Source organism: Phacochoerus africanus, chromosome 3 (assembly GCF_016906955.1).
Source record: "Phacochoerus africanus isolate WHEZ1 chromosome 3, ROS_Pafr_v1, whole genome shotgun sequence".
NCBI lineage: Eukaryota > Metazoa > Chordata > Mammalia > Artiodactyla > Suidae > Phacochoerus > Phacochoerus africanus.
In genome coordinates, this window is record NC_062546.1 from 36,732,616 (window position 1) to 36,747,445 (window position 14,830).

The 14,830-nt window shown below is 47.2% G+C and overlaps 1 protein-coding gene across 1 annotated transcript in view; it reads right to left on the reverse strand.

Moving 5' to 3' along the window:
* Positions 1–5,788: 5,788 nt before the first annotated feature.
* Positions 5,789–14,830, reverse strand: part of KAT14 (lysine acetyltransferase 14) — a 36,059-nt gene continuing 27,017 nt past the window's right edge. Inside the window, 4 exon segments of the mRNA XM_047771625.1 lie at positions 5,789–6,518; positions 9,030–9,220; positions 10,765–10,940; positions 11,573–11,709. Coding sequence (XP_047627581.1) covers positions 6,345–6,518; positions 9,030–9,220; positions 10,765–10,940; positions 11,573–11,709 — 678 coding nt within the window. The 3' untranslated portion in view covers positions 5,789–6,344.

Consider the following 14,830-nt stretch of genomic DNA (forward strand, 5'->3'; position numbering starts at 1 on the left):
AAGTTTTGACAATTATGAAAAAAAAAAAGTTTCATAGGCAGGTTTGTGTGAAGACAGACATTTTAACATCATTTGGGTAACTATGAGTGTGATTGCTGGATCATGTGATAAGACTATATCTATCTTTGTAAGATACCACCAAACTGCCCTCCAAAGTGACTGCACCGTTTCTCAGTCTCACCAGCAATGAATGAGAGTCCTGTTGCTCCGCATCTTCGCCAGCATTTGGTGGTGTCAGTGTTGTGGATTTGAGCCATTCTAATAGGTGTGTGGTTGTATCTCGTTTTTGTTTGCAGATCCCTGATGACATATGATGTGGAGCATCTTTTCATACGTTCTCTGCACATCTTCTCTGGTGAAGTGACTCTTTAGCTCTTTTGCCCATTTTAAAATCATGTTCATTTCCTTATTATTGAGTATTAAGTGATCTCTGTATATTTTGGCTAACAGTCCTTTATCAGATGTGTGCTTTGCAAAGATTTTTCTCTGTTTGTGGTGTGTTTACATTGATTGATTTTCTAATGGTGAACAATTTAAGCACACCTGGGATAAAACCCACTTGATCACAGTGTGTAATTCTTTTCATAAATTGTTGGATTTGATTTGCTAATATTTTGGTGAGGATTTCTGCATCTATGTTCTGGCCCGCAGTTTTCTTTCATTAGTCTGTCTGGTTTTAATGTTAGGCAATGCTGGCCTCATTAAGAGTAAGGAATTACTCCCTCTGCTTCTATCTTCTGGAAGACTGTAGAAAACTGGTATCATTTCTTCCTTAATTGTTACATAGAATGAATCCATGTGAATAGTTTTCTTTTTATTGTTCAGTTGTAAGATTCTTTATATATTCTATATATACTTCCTCAGATACCTGATTTCCAAGTATTTTTTCCCAGTCTGTGGGTTATCTTTTCACTTTTTAGATGGTGTCTTTAGAAGTGTAAGTATTTTTTTACAGTCCAATTTACCCGTTTTTTTCTTTTATAACTTGTGCTTTTGGTGTTGTATCTAAGAAATCCAATTTCTCATTTCAGGCTAGGTTATCACCTAATCCAAGACCATGAAGATTTCTTCCTAAAAAAAAAAAAAAAAAAGATTTCCTCCTGTTTTCTTCCAATGAGTTTTATTGCTTTTTCCTTTTCCTTTTTTTTTTTTTTTGCTTTTTAGGGCCACACTCTCAGCACATGGAAGTTCCCAGGCTAGGAGTCAAATCGGATCTGTAGCTGCTGGCTTACACCACAGCTGACAGCAACGCCAGATCCCCGATCCTCTAGGAGAGGCCAGGGATCAAACCCACACCCTCATGGATACTAGTTGGATTTGTCTCCACTGAGCTGCAATGGGAACTGTGTTTTTTTTTTCTTTTTTGGAAGGAGAAAAGGATAGCTTTATTGCTTTGCCAGGCAAAGGGAGCCACAGCAGGCTAATGCCTTAAATACCATGGCCACCTGGGGAGGTGATTTTACCGTTTGGGAGTGAAAAATAGGGCCATTGATAAAGATCAGGGTAGATGAGACTGTGCGTTGTTTCTCACAGCTGGTCCTTAGGTGGTCCCAGAATTGGTTCTGATGATCCTTCTTTTGGAATGAAGAATGCTTCATCGGAGTTCCCGTCGGGGCGCAGTGGTTGACGAATCCAACTAGGAACCATGAGGTTGGGGGTTCGGTCCCTGCCCTTGCTCAGTGGGTTAACGATCCGGCGCTGCCGTGAACTGTGGTGTAGGTTGCAGACGCGGCTCGGATCCCGCATTGCTGTGGCTCTGGCATAGGCCAGTGGCTACAGCTCCAATTGGACCCCTAGCCTGGGGAACCTCCATATGCCGTGGGAGCAGCCCAAAGAAATAGCAAAAAAAAAGACAAAAAAAAAAAGAATGCTTCATCAACATCTTCCATTTGCTGAGGGTTTTGGTTCCAGTGTCTGGATTCACTGAAGTTCAGGTTCTTCATGCCTCCACGCAGAAGGAATTCAGTGAGAGACAAAGTGATAGGCAAGAAATGGATTTATTAAGATGGGACACTTGTGAGAGATGCAAGAGGACAGGTAAGGAGGCTCTTCCCCGAGGATTGGATTGGCTATAGCTTTATCATCCCAGGGCACTGAAGGTCAGAAAAGCCGCTTTAATTCTTCTACTTAGGTCTGGGATACATTTTGAGTTAATTTTTGTATGGTGTGAGGTAAAGATAAAAATTTGTTTCTTTGCATTTGGACATCAAGTTGTCCCAGCACCAGTTGCTAAATCTCTCATTGATCGGTTAATTACAAATATGAAGCTTTATCTCTGAGCTCTCCATTCTCTTCCACTGTTCGGTAACATCTGTCCCTTATGCTATTACCGTGCTGCCACGATCACCTGCTGCAGCTTTGTAGTAAGGTTTGAAAGTGATGTGTAAAGTTCTCCCACTTTGCTCTGGAATTTCTCCTGGAACAACACAAGCGTCTATTCGACAGAAACAACAACAAAACAGCAACAAAAGTAGGAACTGTAGATGTAATGGAAGGAATTGAAGGGATTGAATCATAAACTAAATCTTTTGTGTGTGGTTAAAGGTAAAGGGTCTGGAGCCAGACTTCCAGGTTCTGCCAGTCACTAGCTGTGAGGTTTGGGGCAAGTTACTAACTCTGAGCCTATTTTTTTCCAGGAAAAAAGACAATCACCATGTACCCACCTCACTAAGCTGCTGTGAAATCTGAATACGTTTGAGTTGTTAAAGGCATTCAGGACAGTCTCCGCATAGCAGAAACACTCAGTAAACAACAAGGATTATGAGGAGCACCACGGCCTGCACTTCAAGACACTGCATCTCCTCCAATCCAGCAATTCCACTTCAAGGAATGTATAGAACAAGATACACAATATGATCAAAGTTCATTTTAAAAATTAGTATATGAAAATAATTATTATATGTGAGGGCGTGTGTATGTGCATAAAAGGCCTTGGAGGGTTTGTACCAAAATACCCAAAGCAATTGGCTCTGCTGGGTTAGAGAAGTCCATCTAGTAGCTGGTAATGGAAGCCAATGTGAAGTAAAGCAATGAAGGGTCATTTGACATGTGGCATCCAGAAAAGGCAAATCTAGAGCGACAGCAAATAGACTGGTGGTTGACTGGGCTGGGGTAGGAGTGGAGACTGACTGCAAATGAGCACCAGGGACCTTTTAGGCCCTATGTTCTAAAACTGATTGACTGATGGGTGCACAACTCTACAAACTGACTTCAAAAAAATCACTGAACTGTACACTTAAAATTGGTGAATTTTGATAGTATGTAAATAACATCTCAATGAAACTTTACAAGGAAAAAGGAATAACTTACTGTAAAATGGGGCAGATGTTAAGGGGAGGCCTTCCAGGTCCTGGGGGAGCTCCAGCCAGCCCTCAAGGAAAGGCCTCACCTGAAGTGTACCTCAGACTGTCTCCCTCTCCTGTTCTCCATAGACTGTCCCATAAACAAGACAAAACCCCAAACTGTGGCCTCCCAGAGCACCATCAGTAACGCCCTCACTGTAATTCCCAGACAGATGAGGGGTCCACCAGTTACGACCCACTCGGCTGCCCCTAAGTGGGACAGTTCCAAAGCTGGGCAGCTGCCCTCTGGCTTTTCTATAATAGCCTCTGTGGTTGACTATGATTTGGTGGTCCCCGTGGAACCACATACGCCAATATTCAACCTTGTGAAGCCCTCCTGGGCGGTCTAGGCCTGGGGAGAGCTCCTCCTCCACTTCACAGGCCCCTGCAGGCGGGGAGGAGCCGGGCCTGGGCTGGGGTCCCGCCCTCTGCACAGAGCTACTGGGCCTCTCAAGCCTGTTTTCTCACATTAAACAGAGGCAACTAACTGTAACACCACCTCATGGAGTCTCTGGGAGAATTTAGAGCTCAGAAATGGGGCTTTTCCTACTTTTAGCACCTAGAATGTTGTCTGCTCTATTCCCCAGGGACCTTGCTGCTCCACCAGAGCCCACCGGACTGAGTGCTGAGTGCTGGGTGCTGCTCAGAGCAAGCAGACAGCCATACCCCCACCCCAGCCTGAGGCTTTCGCCCCAGAGGCCCCAAGTTGCCAACAATTCTTATTTCTCCAAGAACCTCTGAGATCAGGTCTTTGCTTTTCATCCCACGTGGCACTTACTGCCTTTTGCTGGACATGCCTTCTTTTTTTTTTTTTTAAGGGCCACATCCATAGCATATGAAGTTCTGAAGCTAAGGGTCGAATACGAGCTGCAGCTGCTGGCCTACGCCACAGCCACAGCAATGCTGTATCCTTAACCCACTGAGCAGAGCCAGGGATCAAACCCTCATCCTCATGCATACTAGTCAGGTTTGTTATTGCTGAGCCACACTGAGAACTCCTGCTGGACATACCTTCTGATTTAACTTAGCCTTCTGCCACAGTCAAAGTAACCGGAACACTAGATATTTTGGCCAAACATGAACATAATAGCAGTGTACATTTTGCTTTTCAGCCAACACTCATCTTCACCTCAAAATAACATGAATCACAAGGTGCCATTCAGAGTGTGGGTCATTGCTGGTTCACTGCTGAGGAAAATACGAGACTGCAGGTCCATAAGCACAAACACCCACCCGGGGGCTGGTCTGTGCAGAGGCTCCACCTGCCTGTTTCCCTCAAATGAAAAAAAACCCACTCCTTCAACATTAAAACAGATATACTCAGCAGAATGTTTTTTAAGATCACCATACCTGTGATCTTAAAAAACTGAACCTTAAAAGTGACCATCAGGTGACAGGCATGCAGGGGTCCCCGCAGGGGACTGCTGGATTTAACTCTCTGGGAGGGGGGGAGGGGGGATGAAGAGCCCATGAGACTCCCTCTCAGAGGCTGCCCATAGATGAGCTTTGGGGACCCTGGCAGCTGAGTGACTCCATGTGTCCAGCCGTGGACCCCACAAGGGGGAGGGGAAGGGCAGCCATTGCCCTGATAGCAGTTAACAGAGCCAAGCGACAGGACAGCTTCCAGACTCCCCAGGAGCGACACACATTCCCCTTGAACAAAGGGATTCAAGCTCTAAGCACAGCCTCTGGAACAAGAATGCTTCTGGTCCACGGACCACAGATGCAAAATCCTAGACATGCATAAACAGTTTTCCAGAGAGTATTCAGCTTTCTTTGGATTCTCAAAGGGATTCAAGTCCCCAAAAGTTAAGAACCTCAGCTCTTAATTAAAGAGAGTTTGGGAGTTCCTGTCGTGGCGCAGTGGTTAACGAATCCGACTAGGAACCATGAGGTTGCGGGTTCGGTCCCTGCCCTTGCTCAGTGGGTTAACGATCCGGCGTTGCCGTGAGCTGTGGTGTAGGTTGCAGACGCGGCTCGGATCCCGCGTTGCTGTGGCTCTGGCATAGGCCAGTGGCTACAGCTCCGATTGGACCCCTAGCCTGGGAACCTCCATATGCCGCGGGAGCGGCCCAAGAAATAGCAACAACAACAACAAAAAGACAAAAGACAAAAAAAAAAAGAGAGTTTGACAGCAAACTAATTAGATTGAAGCTCTAGCCCTAGGTTGTCACAAGGAAAGATTTTTATTTGAGAACACTGGATACTTTTGGAAATGTTCCTGCTGAATCCAAAAACACCTGACAGTCTATCTATACCCCCTACAAACACACCAAACACCTCCATCCTGCAGACGAGACAGGCTCTGCCCACGGCCAGTTCCACCCACCTCTGTCCCGCACAATCAGAACCAACCCCAAACCAACATCACAGGCCGGGAGACGAGATCCTGCCTCCCAGCCCCGGCCTTGGAGGGAGATGCTCACGGGACAACAGGTGAAGCGACATCACACACAAACACTGAGTTTATTTTGACCACGACCAAAGTCAGTGAGACAACGGAACCTCAGCGCCCCGGAGTCCTCCTGGATTCAGGGACGACACAACCAGGCTGGGAACAGGCTGGCAACAACTGTCACTCTCCTCTCACAACCGCTCACTGTCCCAGGACAGGACGTTCCTCTCAGGCAGGAATCTTTTAACCACGATCACATTTCTCACACTTTAACCTGGATGAGTCCTCTTTCCCCAAGAACATCAGTTTAGACATTCCTGGCTCGAGAGGCTGTCGGGTGAGGGTCAGCACACCTGTCAGTCTTACTTGACTATATAGTCCAAGGTGTGGGGTGAAGGCCTGTCCAGAAAGCGCTGGACAGAGCAGCCTCCACTGAAGGGGCACCCACCACTCGCTCCACTGCCCAGGCCTCTCTCCTCTCAGCTGAGAGCTGGAACAGACGTGCCATCACAGAGAACAGAACCCACGGTGAAAGGAGCTGCTGTTAGGTCTACTGAAGACCCTGCCCTACCAGCACGTGCGGCCCCCTGGGAAGGGCGGCACTCATGTCAGCGTCGCAGCCTCAGAAAGAACGCGTGTTTACACTCGGTGCTCTCCAAGGGGTAATATTTATCATAGAAATCTAAAACATATTCTTCAGTCTTGAATCCAAACTTCTGGTAGAGCAGCATGGCGGGGTTGCTTGCTGAGACGTGAAGGGTTACGTCCTTGCCCATGCAGGTCTGCCAAAAAGAGTGGAAAAACACAAGGTGAAAATGAAAATGCCAGAGGGAAAATGAGTGGGTGAAGGAAATCTTTTAAGCACAGGCAGTTATGGAAACTGGAGAAACTGGGGCCTGAAGCTGAGACATTGCAACGCCCAGCAACAGCGAGAGGCCCAACACTGTTCTGCTGCCGATCTAAACACTCATCAAGACCAAGGAAACAACCTAAGCTATAAGCTGGGTGGGTGCGCTTTTTCTCTTTGGAGCAAAGAGCCAAGGGGGATATTTCATCATCAACTGCTCTATACTTTAATCACATTTAAACAGATCAATCAAAAATAAATAGATCACCTCAACACCAACAATATGATAATCTTGAAGAACTAGAGGATAAGATGAAATGAGATGTTCTGTTTTTAAAAACTATGTGTCTAGAGTTCCCATAGTGGCTCAGTGGTTAATGAATCCGACTAGGAACCATGAGGTTGTGGGTTCGATCCCTGGCCTCACTCAGTGGGTTAAGGATCGGCATTGCCGTGAGCTTCGGTATAGGTTGCAGACTCAGCTTGGATCCCGCGTTGCTGTGTCTCTGGTGTAGGCCAGCGGCTACAGCTCTGATTAGACCCCTAGCCTGGGAACCTCCGTATGCCGAGGGAGCGGCCCTAGAAAAAGGCAAAAAAAAAAAAGACAAAAAAAACAACAACTAGGTGTCGCCTGCAAGGGAATCACAAAAACTCCATTCCTAGTCCTTCCAGAAGTGTTAAAGTATGTGGCTGGATATGAAATATTAAGACGTCCATTTAATTACATAACCTGAATACCCTGTACAGATGTTCTGAACCCCAAAGAACACTTTCATTACCCTCCACTTCTCCGAACTCAGGTTTCTTTCCTTTGCTTTTTAGGGCTGCACCCATGGCACATGGAAATTCCCAGGCTAGGGGCTGAATTAGAGCTATAGCTGCCAGCCTACACCAGTCACAGCAACGCAGGATCCCAGCCATGTCTGTGACTTACACCACAGCTCACAGCAACGCCAGATCCTTAGCCCACTGAATGATACCAGATCAAACCCGCATCCACATGGACACTAGTTGGATTGTTTCCGCAGAGCCACAACAGGAACTCTCAGAACTCAGGTTTCTACATTTAGCATCAGCCTATTCCTAGGGGACAAGAATAATAACTCTTTTAGATTCTTTAATTAGCTACACAGAGTAGAGGATCCTAAATGTCACATAAATTCAGAACGTGCTCTTTAAAGAGGAGGTGCCAAAATCCTGGACTCGAGGTGTCCTTGAGATTTTATAACCCCAGGCTCCTCAAGCGTCTACAATAAGAGGCCTCAGTCAAAGGTAGAGAAGACAGATCCCTTTTCTTCTCTGCTTAACTCACATTCTGCATCGACGGACACTTTCAGAGCAAGAAAGAACTATGAGCATGCCAGGGACAAGAGCCTTCTTTCTGCTGCCAAGAGGCCCAGTCCCAGCAGGACCAAGGCGGAACATGGCTGACCAACCAGGCAGGACTACATCTGGACCGGGATTAATGATCTGACCGCGGGCCAGGGACCCACATACAAAGATGGACATGCTTCCTCCCAGCCAGGGAGGCTCAGTAAGGACTGACAGTGCCACCTAAATATCACCCCTGCCCTGCCCCAGGCCGCTGCCGGTGACTGAGAAGGCAAAAGTCCTGTGGTCAGTTCTGCCAAGTGAGCACAAGGAGGTCGGTCCTTAGAACAGGGAGGGGCAGAGAAAAGAGGGGGCCTGGCGGAAATAACCAGGTTAAGACCACACGGGCAGCAAGTACCACCTGTAAAGAGAGAGAAGAAAGCAATTCCCAGGAAAACGGGTCTCAAGGTTCCCACCAACATCTGGGAGCCACCAAGCAAGTTTCATTAAAAACTGCAAAAGACATTTAATCATCTCCACCCTCTGTTTAAAAAAGAACCTTTGCCCACTTGACACACAAGTCCCCATTCCAAACGGTTTCTAAATAAAACTACAAGAAAAATTCTGAGGGACAAAAAGAATCTTGGCTTTTTTTTCTGATGTTAGTATAGAAATATATGGTCTATTTTCCTCAAAGGTGATACAGATATATTCAAGGATGAATTCTTAGAAGGTTCCTATCAGCTTATACAGCAACAATCAGCAATAAGAGAAGGCACGTGCTCATGACTGATAGGCTTTTGCTAAAATGTTTAAAAAGAACTAAAACCCCCAGCTCCACTTCCACTTCTCAGAGTCCCCACAGACAAGTCCAAGAGCAGCCAAGGTTATAGTACAGACGGTACAAGTGCTTCAGGCCCTCCCACACCTTTGGTCTTTTCTTCATTTTATTTACTGCACATGTTCACAAACTGATTTCTTTGAAACCTGGGTCTGAGGAGTGACCTGTTTTTCCAGGGATGAAGGTTTCTGCCTGGGTGTTAATAACTCCTCCACGAGCGACACAGATCAGCCTCCCCTCACCCTGTGTCCCCCCCCCCTCATCCCTCCTTTCAGGGAGGCCCCGACCACATACCTGAATCAGGTGATAAATCATAAAAGTCGCGATGCCCGCTCTCCTCCACTCAGGATGGACAAAGAGAAATGAAATGTAAGCTTCGTTGTACTTCACGTCGGGAACCATGAAGCCGAAAGCAATGATGACTTTCTTATAGAGGACGACGACGCTGAAGTCTGGGTACTGCAGGCACTCAGACAGGTCCACGCCTGAGGGAAGAGACAACTGGGGGTCACGGCCAGGCCCTGGGATGAGGGAGCACCGGGCTGCCCGGTTTGTACTTTCAGCTGCACCTGTATGCTAAAAACCCCAAACCGCAGACAGATGTCGCCGTAGACACCACACACTTAGATCATAAAAGTGAATTTTAGCAAATATCAAAATTAGCATTGTCTGGTGTGAGTGCATATGTTAAAAGAAGAGAAGCAGGAGAGGGTGGGTGGGAGAGAGCAGCAGGCTCGGAGCTGGACACACCTGGCACTGAACTCGGCCTCCAGGCCACATGTGTCAGCTGGCACACGTCCCTCCCTAAACGCCACCGCCTCGTGTCTGCCTTGTTTAAAATGAGAGATACCTGGACCCCACTGGGCCGGGAAAAATCCTGAGACCGCCTCCAGCACTGCATTCTTTACCTCATACACAGACAACTGACAGGCTCTTTGGTCCAAATGTCACATTTTACAACAAAGGAGTTATATAACATAACTCCACGCCTAACGTTTGGAAGGTGCCCGGCGTAGGAGCAGGAAGTAGCAGACTCTCCCAGAATGTTCTTTCCAACCTCCATCCCACCCCCCCACCCCCCACCACATGCACTGTGACATGATTATCAGACAGTGAAGGTGACACAGCTCTCATCCGGACAAAAACTTATCTAACACCTGGAAGAAATGTCTTATCCCTTACATGTCAAAGCACCACAGTAAAACAGATCCACAAAGAACATGTCTACATTTAGCAATGCAAATTGAGGGCTTCAGAGACAATATGTTAAAGCTGATAAAACAACAAATCACATTGGGTTTATTCATATTTTTAAAGTTTGTGATTGGAGTATCTGTCTCTCTTTTTTTTGTTGTTTTGTAGTGCCCAACCCACAGCACATGGAGGTTCCCAGGCTAAGGATCGAATCGGAGCTGTAGCTACTGGCCTACACCACAGCCACAGCAACACAGGATCCGAGCCACATCTGTGACCTCAGCTCACGGCAATGTCAGATCCTTAACGCACTGAGTGAGGCCAGGGATGGAACCTGCATCCTCGTGGACACCAGTCAGGTTTGTTACCGCTGAGCCACAATGGGAACACTGTATCTGGCTTTCTAAAACCAACTTTTGGTTGCCCTAACACTCTCTAAGGAAGAGCTAAATAAACAAAGCACACAGAATTATTAAGCAAAAATCAGAAGTGTCCAAACATCTCCAAGTTAGCAGCCTGTGCGGTGTTGATGGACATTACCTGGGATCTAAACACAAGGAGAAGCAAAACAGGATGAATTGTTTATCCTGGAACCAGACACAAACCAGGAAGAGAAGTAAACAAAAACACTGTTACTTTAATTGCTGGCTTCTTCTTGATCTTAGGAAAAAAGAGGTATTTGTATTTCAATATTTCCATGTTAGCAGAGACAAACTGAATGAAGTCATATATGAGTGAAGGTTTGGGGATCACATGACATACACTAATTTTAAAAATTTGCTAAAGCAAGCGACACAGAAACTGGATTTGCCTAGTCTGGGAGGGGAGAACATACCAGGCCAGAAAAACTCCTGACACATGGAATTTATCGTTGGGATGTGATTTGGCCGGACGTAGCAGTAATCAAGAGGTGCATCAGGCTCCGGTGTCCAGTGAGGGTCACTCCTATGCAGGTGGGAACGAATCTGGGACAGCAGCTGCAGTTTGGGTGGCTTGGTTTCATAATCACGCCTCCAGAACCCAGAAAATAAACAAACTGAAGTCAAGAAAAATACCCATTATTTCTAGCCATTTGATTCACACAACTCTTCGATCTGCTCGAAATTTTAAATTAATTTGCCCTACTTTATATGGCAGCCAGCTTAACAGCTACAATACTTTTAAATTCACTCTATTAACATTAGTCAGACCAAACCCCTCGGTACCGGCCAGGAACTCTACCTAGTGCTGGCGAGCCTTAACAAACACGGTGGGGAAAGGAAACAGCATCCTAATTCAACCCTCTGAATGCTCTGACCCAGGACAGAGCCCAGGAAAGATAGGGCCAACCCTGCCAGGGCAGCTGGGGACTGGGGCAGTGACGCAGGCTGCCTCCACACGTCTGCCAGGGAGGGCAGTGCTGGGTGAGCAGGACCACATGACTTGACTGCAGAGCAAGTGTGCTCAGCAGGGGCAACTGTGAACCATGAACTTAAACTTTGTCTTTTATGTTTCCTTCAAAGGATCATCCTTTCTGCACAGGAGTACAGTTAAAACAAGCCAAGGATGAGACTGGACATGGAGCTCACAGGCTTTGGTCTTTATTCACTCCAATGGGGGCTCAAAACCCACAAACATTATTCCCCATGACACACTCCATGTACCTGATGTAAGGTTTCAGGATTCGAGAAGTATAAGGGCTGACAATACTCTGGTCCACAGCCATATCTTCTGATCCCACCAAACGGTACAAAAACTTAGTGGTCTGGTGCCGAAATCCCTTCCTGGATGGCAAGGCAGTCTATGAGAAACACATACTAGTTACATAAAAATAAAATTACTTAAAGGATTGGTTTAATTCTCACAGATAAACAGTACTTGTGACATTTTTATGTATCAGAAAGTAGGTCTTTTTGCATTAATTGGAAAGCTCAAGTTTTAATACAAAGTTCAAAGGTAATTTGCATAAAATTATAACTGAAAAGTTAATCCCAGTTATACCAGTTTAAAAGCAATAATTTTTGGAGTTCCCGTTGTGGCTCAGCAGAAACAAGTCTGACTAGGAACCATGAGGTTGCAGGTTCGATCCATGGCCTTGCTCAATGGGTTAAGGATCTAGGGTTGCCGTGAACTGTGGTGAAGGTTGCAGACGTGGCTCAGATCCCATGTTTCTGTGGCTGTGGTGTAGGCTGGCAGCTGTAGCTCCGATTAGACCCCTAGCCTGGGAACTTCCATGCTACGAGTGAGGCCCTAAAAAGCAAAAAAAATAGTAATAATAATAATTTTTTAAATGTTAGTTATGTAAACAACTTTAAAAGACATTTAAACAGGTGACATACACAAATGACCACTGGATTTACAGCTTCTCCAGGATTCATTTTGTCTACACTGTACCTTTAATCCATTCATCAAATATCAACCGGGCTGAGAATCGAATAGGTAACACACACGGGGCTGACGTCTCACAATGGCCTCTGTTATCTCGAGAGGCATGGGGCCAGTTACTGCTGTGCCTGTACTATATACAGATTTGTTCAAATCTGTCTCTACTGAGTAAACCTGACGGAGTGGAACTGATGTAGATCTTCATCCCTAAAACACACCATGACCGCTGAGAGGCCCAACCAGAGGGTCCGTGAGGACCTGGCTCCTGTTCCTCAGGAGGGCGTCCCCAAAGAACAGCTGTAGATGTCTGCTCTCTAGACAGTGCTGCTCCAGAACCCTCGGTCATGTCATAACAGAACATGGACAATTAGGGTTTTACAGCAAAGTGCTCGGATGGAAGATTAAAAGGCACATTTATGAAGTGCTTTGCCAAGGGTTGGATGAAGTTTAGAAACCTGAGTTGTTTTTGTAGAATCAGCTTGCTCTTAACCTAGAAAACAACCCTGTTGGAAGAGCAAGAACTCCTTCTTTAAGAATTTGCTCTCGTTACTTTCCCAAACTGGACACCAAAACTTTCAAAGGCCACCTATGAACTTCTTCCAGGACTTTATAAGTTTCACAGTGAAATTCAAAGCTGCAGCATAGTTTCCAAATATGGCCCCATGCTTCCTCCCGTGCCTGCAGGTACACATGTCTCCTCCTATCAAAAGGTGGAATCATGGTCCCCTCTCTGGAATCTGGTGGGCCTGGGCCAGGCTTGACCAATCAGAATGTGGCCCAGGTAACATTCTGGGACTTCTGGGCCCAGGCCGTAAGGGAACCAGCTTTCACTTTTGCCCCCCTTGAATCCAGAGACCACGTTATCCAGACTAGACCACTAAAGAACCAGAGGTCATGTGGAGCTGGGCTCTGGAAGAGGAGAGGCCCATCCTGGCCATTCCACCCAGACCCAGGTCCCAGCTGAGTGGAGACACAAGCATGGCCCTTCCCTTAGCACATCAGGCAGAAGAAACACCCAGCTGAGCCCAATCAACCCATAGGCTCAGAAGAATCAAACACTTACTGTTTGAAGCCACTAAGTTTTGGGGTGGTCTGTGATGCAGCCACAGATTACCCAAATGCCAGCCACTGAGCCATGAAATAGTGCCAGGTAAACGTGTCAGTGAGTTTGTGAAGCCCTGTGGCTGTTACACCATCCCCAGGCCAGGTCCTTCCATTTCCGCTGCTTCCACGCTGGGCTACCCACCCTCGACTTCCACCTGGACCACCCCTCCTCTCCCGACCGGGCTCCCTGCTGCCATGTTTCCCACCTCCCACAAAGCCGGGTTCTCCTTTTAAAAACTCACAGGGAGTTCCTATTATGGCTCAGTGGAAACAAACCTGACTACTATCCATGAGGATGCAAGTTCAATCACTGACCTCGCCTAGAGGGTTAAGGATCTGGCATTGCGGTGAGCTGTGGTATAGGTTGCAGATGAGGCTCAGCTCTGGCATTGCTGTGGCTGTAACATACATAGGCTGGCAGCTATAGCTCCAATTTGACCCCTAGCCTGGGAATTTCCATATGCCACTGGTTTGGCCCTAAGAGCAAAAAAGAAAAAAACTCAAATTCTGCTGAAACTCCTATGTGGCTTCCTGCTATGTATTCTGAATACAACTCAAACCCCTTTCCCATACCTGCAGGATCGGCTCATCTCCCACCACCACCCATTTCCTTTGCCATCAGAAGTCCCAGCCAACTCTCCCACCTCAGGGCCTCCTGCCCTGAACCCTCTCAGCCTGGCTCCACCTTGTGGATCAGAAGAAGATTTGAACGTCACCTCCATAGAAAGTCACCAACCACCCCTCTGTTCCCCACGGCGCTCACCTTGTTAGCTGACTAGTACCATCACCTCCTTGCTCAGGATGTCACCCCCTAAGTGCGGGGACCTCCTCTGTCTTAACTCACTGCACATCCCCAGCTAGGCTGGCGCCTGGCATATGTGAAATACTTAACTTACACTTGCTGAATGACAAAATGGTGGTGGAAAGTGTCCTAAAGTAAAATAAGTTTGGAAAATGTTAAACAAGTTTCCTCAGACTTCTAAATCCTAAACAAAATGGAGCACTGGGTGGGCTGCTGGGCCCCTACCCCAAACCCAACCTGGGAGGGCCTCGCAAATGAAAGGGACAACGGGGACAGACGCGTGGTGAGACCCCCCGAGGGAGACGGGTCGTGGCTGGCATAGGTGAGGCGGCAGAGGACAGCCAGGGTACAGAATGGCTGCCAGCACGGCAGGTAGGGACATGGCCTCTCCCAAACTCTGCTCTGCTAGATCTCTGCCCATCAACCTCCCCAGCCACCCTTGGCCAGAGGGGGGCTACCAGGGCAGCAGGGAACCTCCTGAGATGGAGGGTAGACCATCCTAACAGCCCCACCATTCCAGGACCTCCAACCCCCGAGCAGCAGCAAAGGCAGAGGGAGGGGAAAAGACGGGCAGAGGTCCTGGGAGCGTCCCCAGAGATGAGGGTCCCTGCCTGGAGAAAGGTGAGGATGG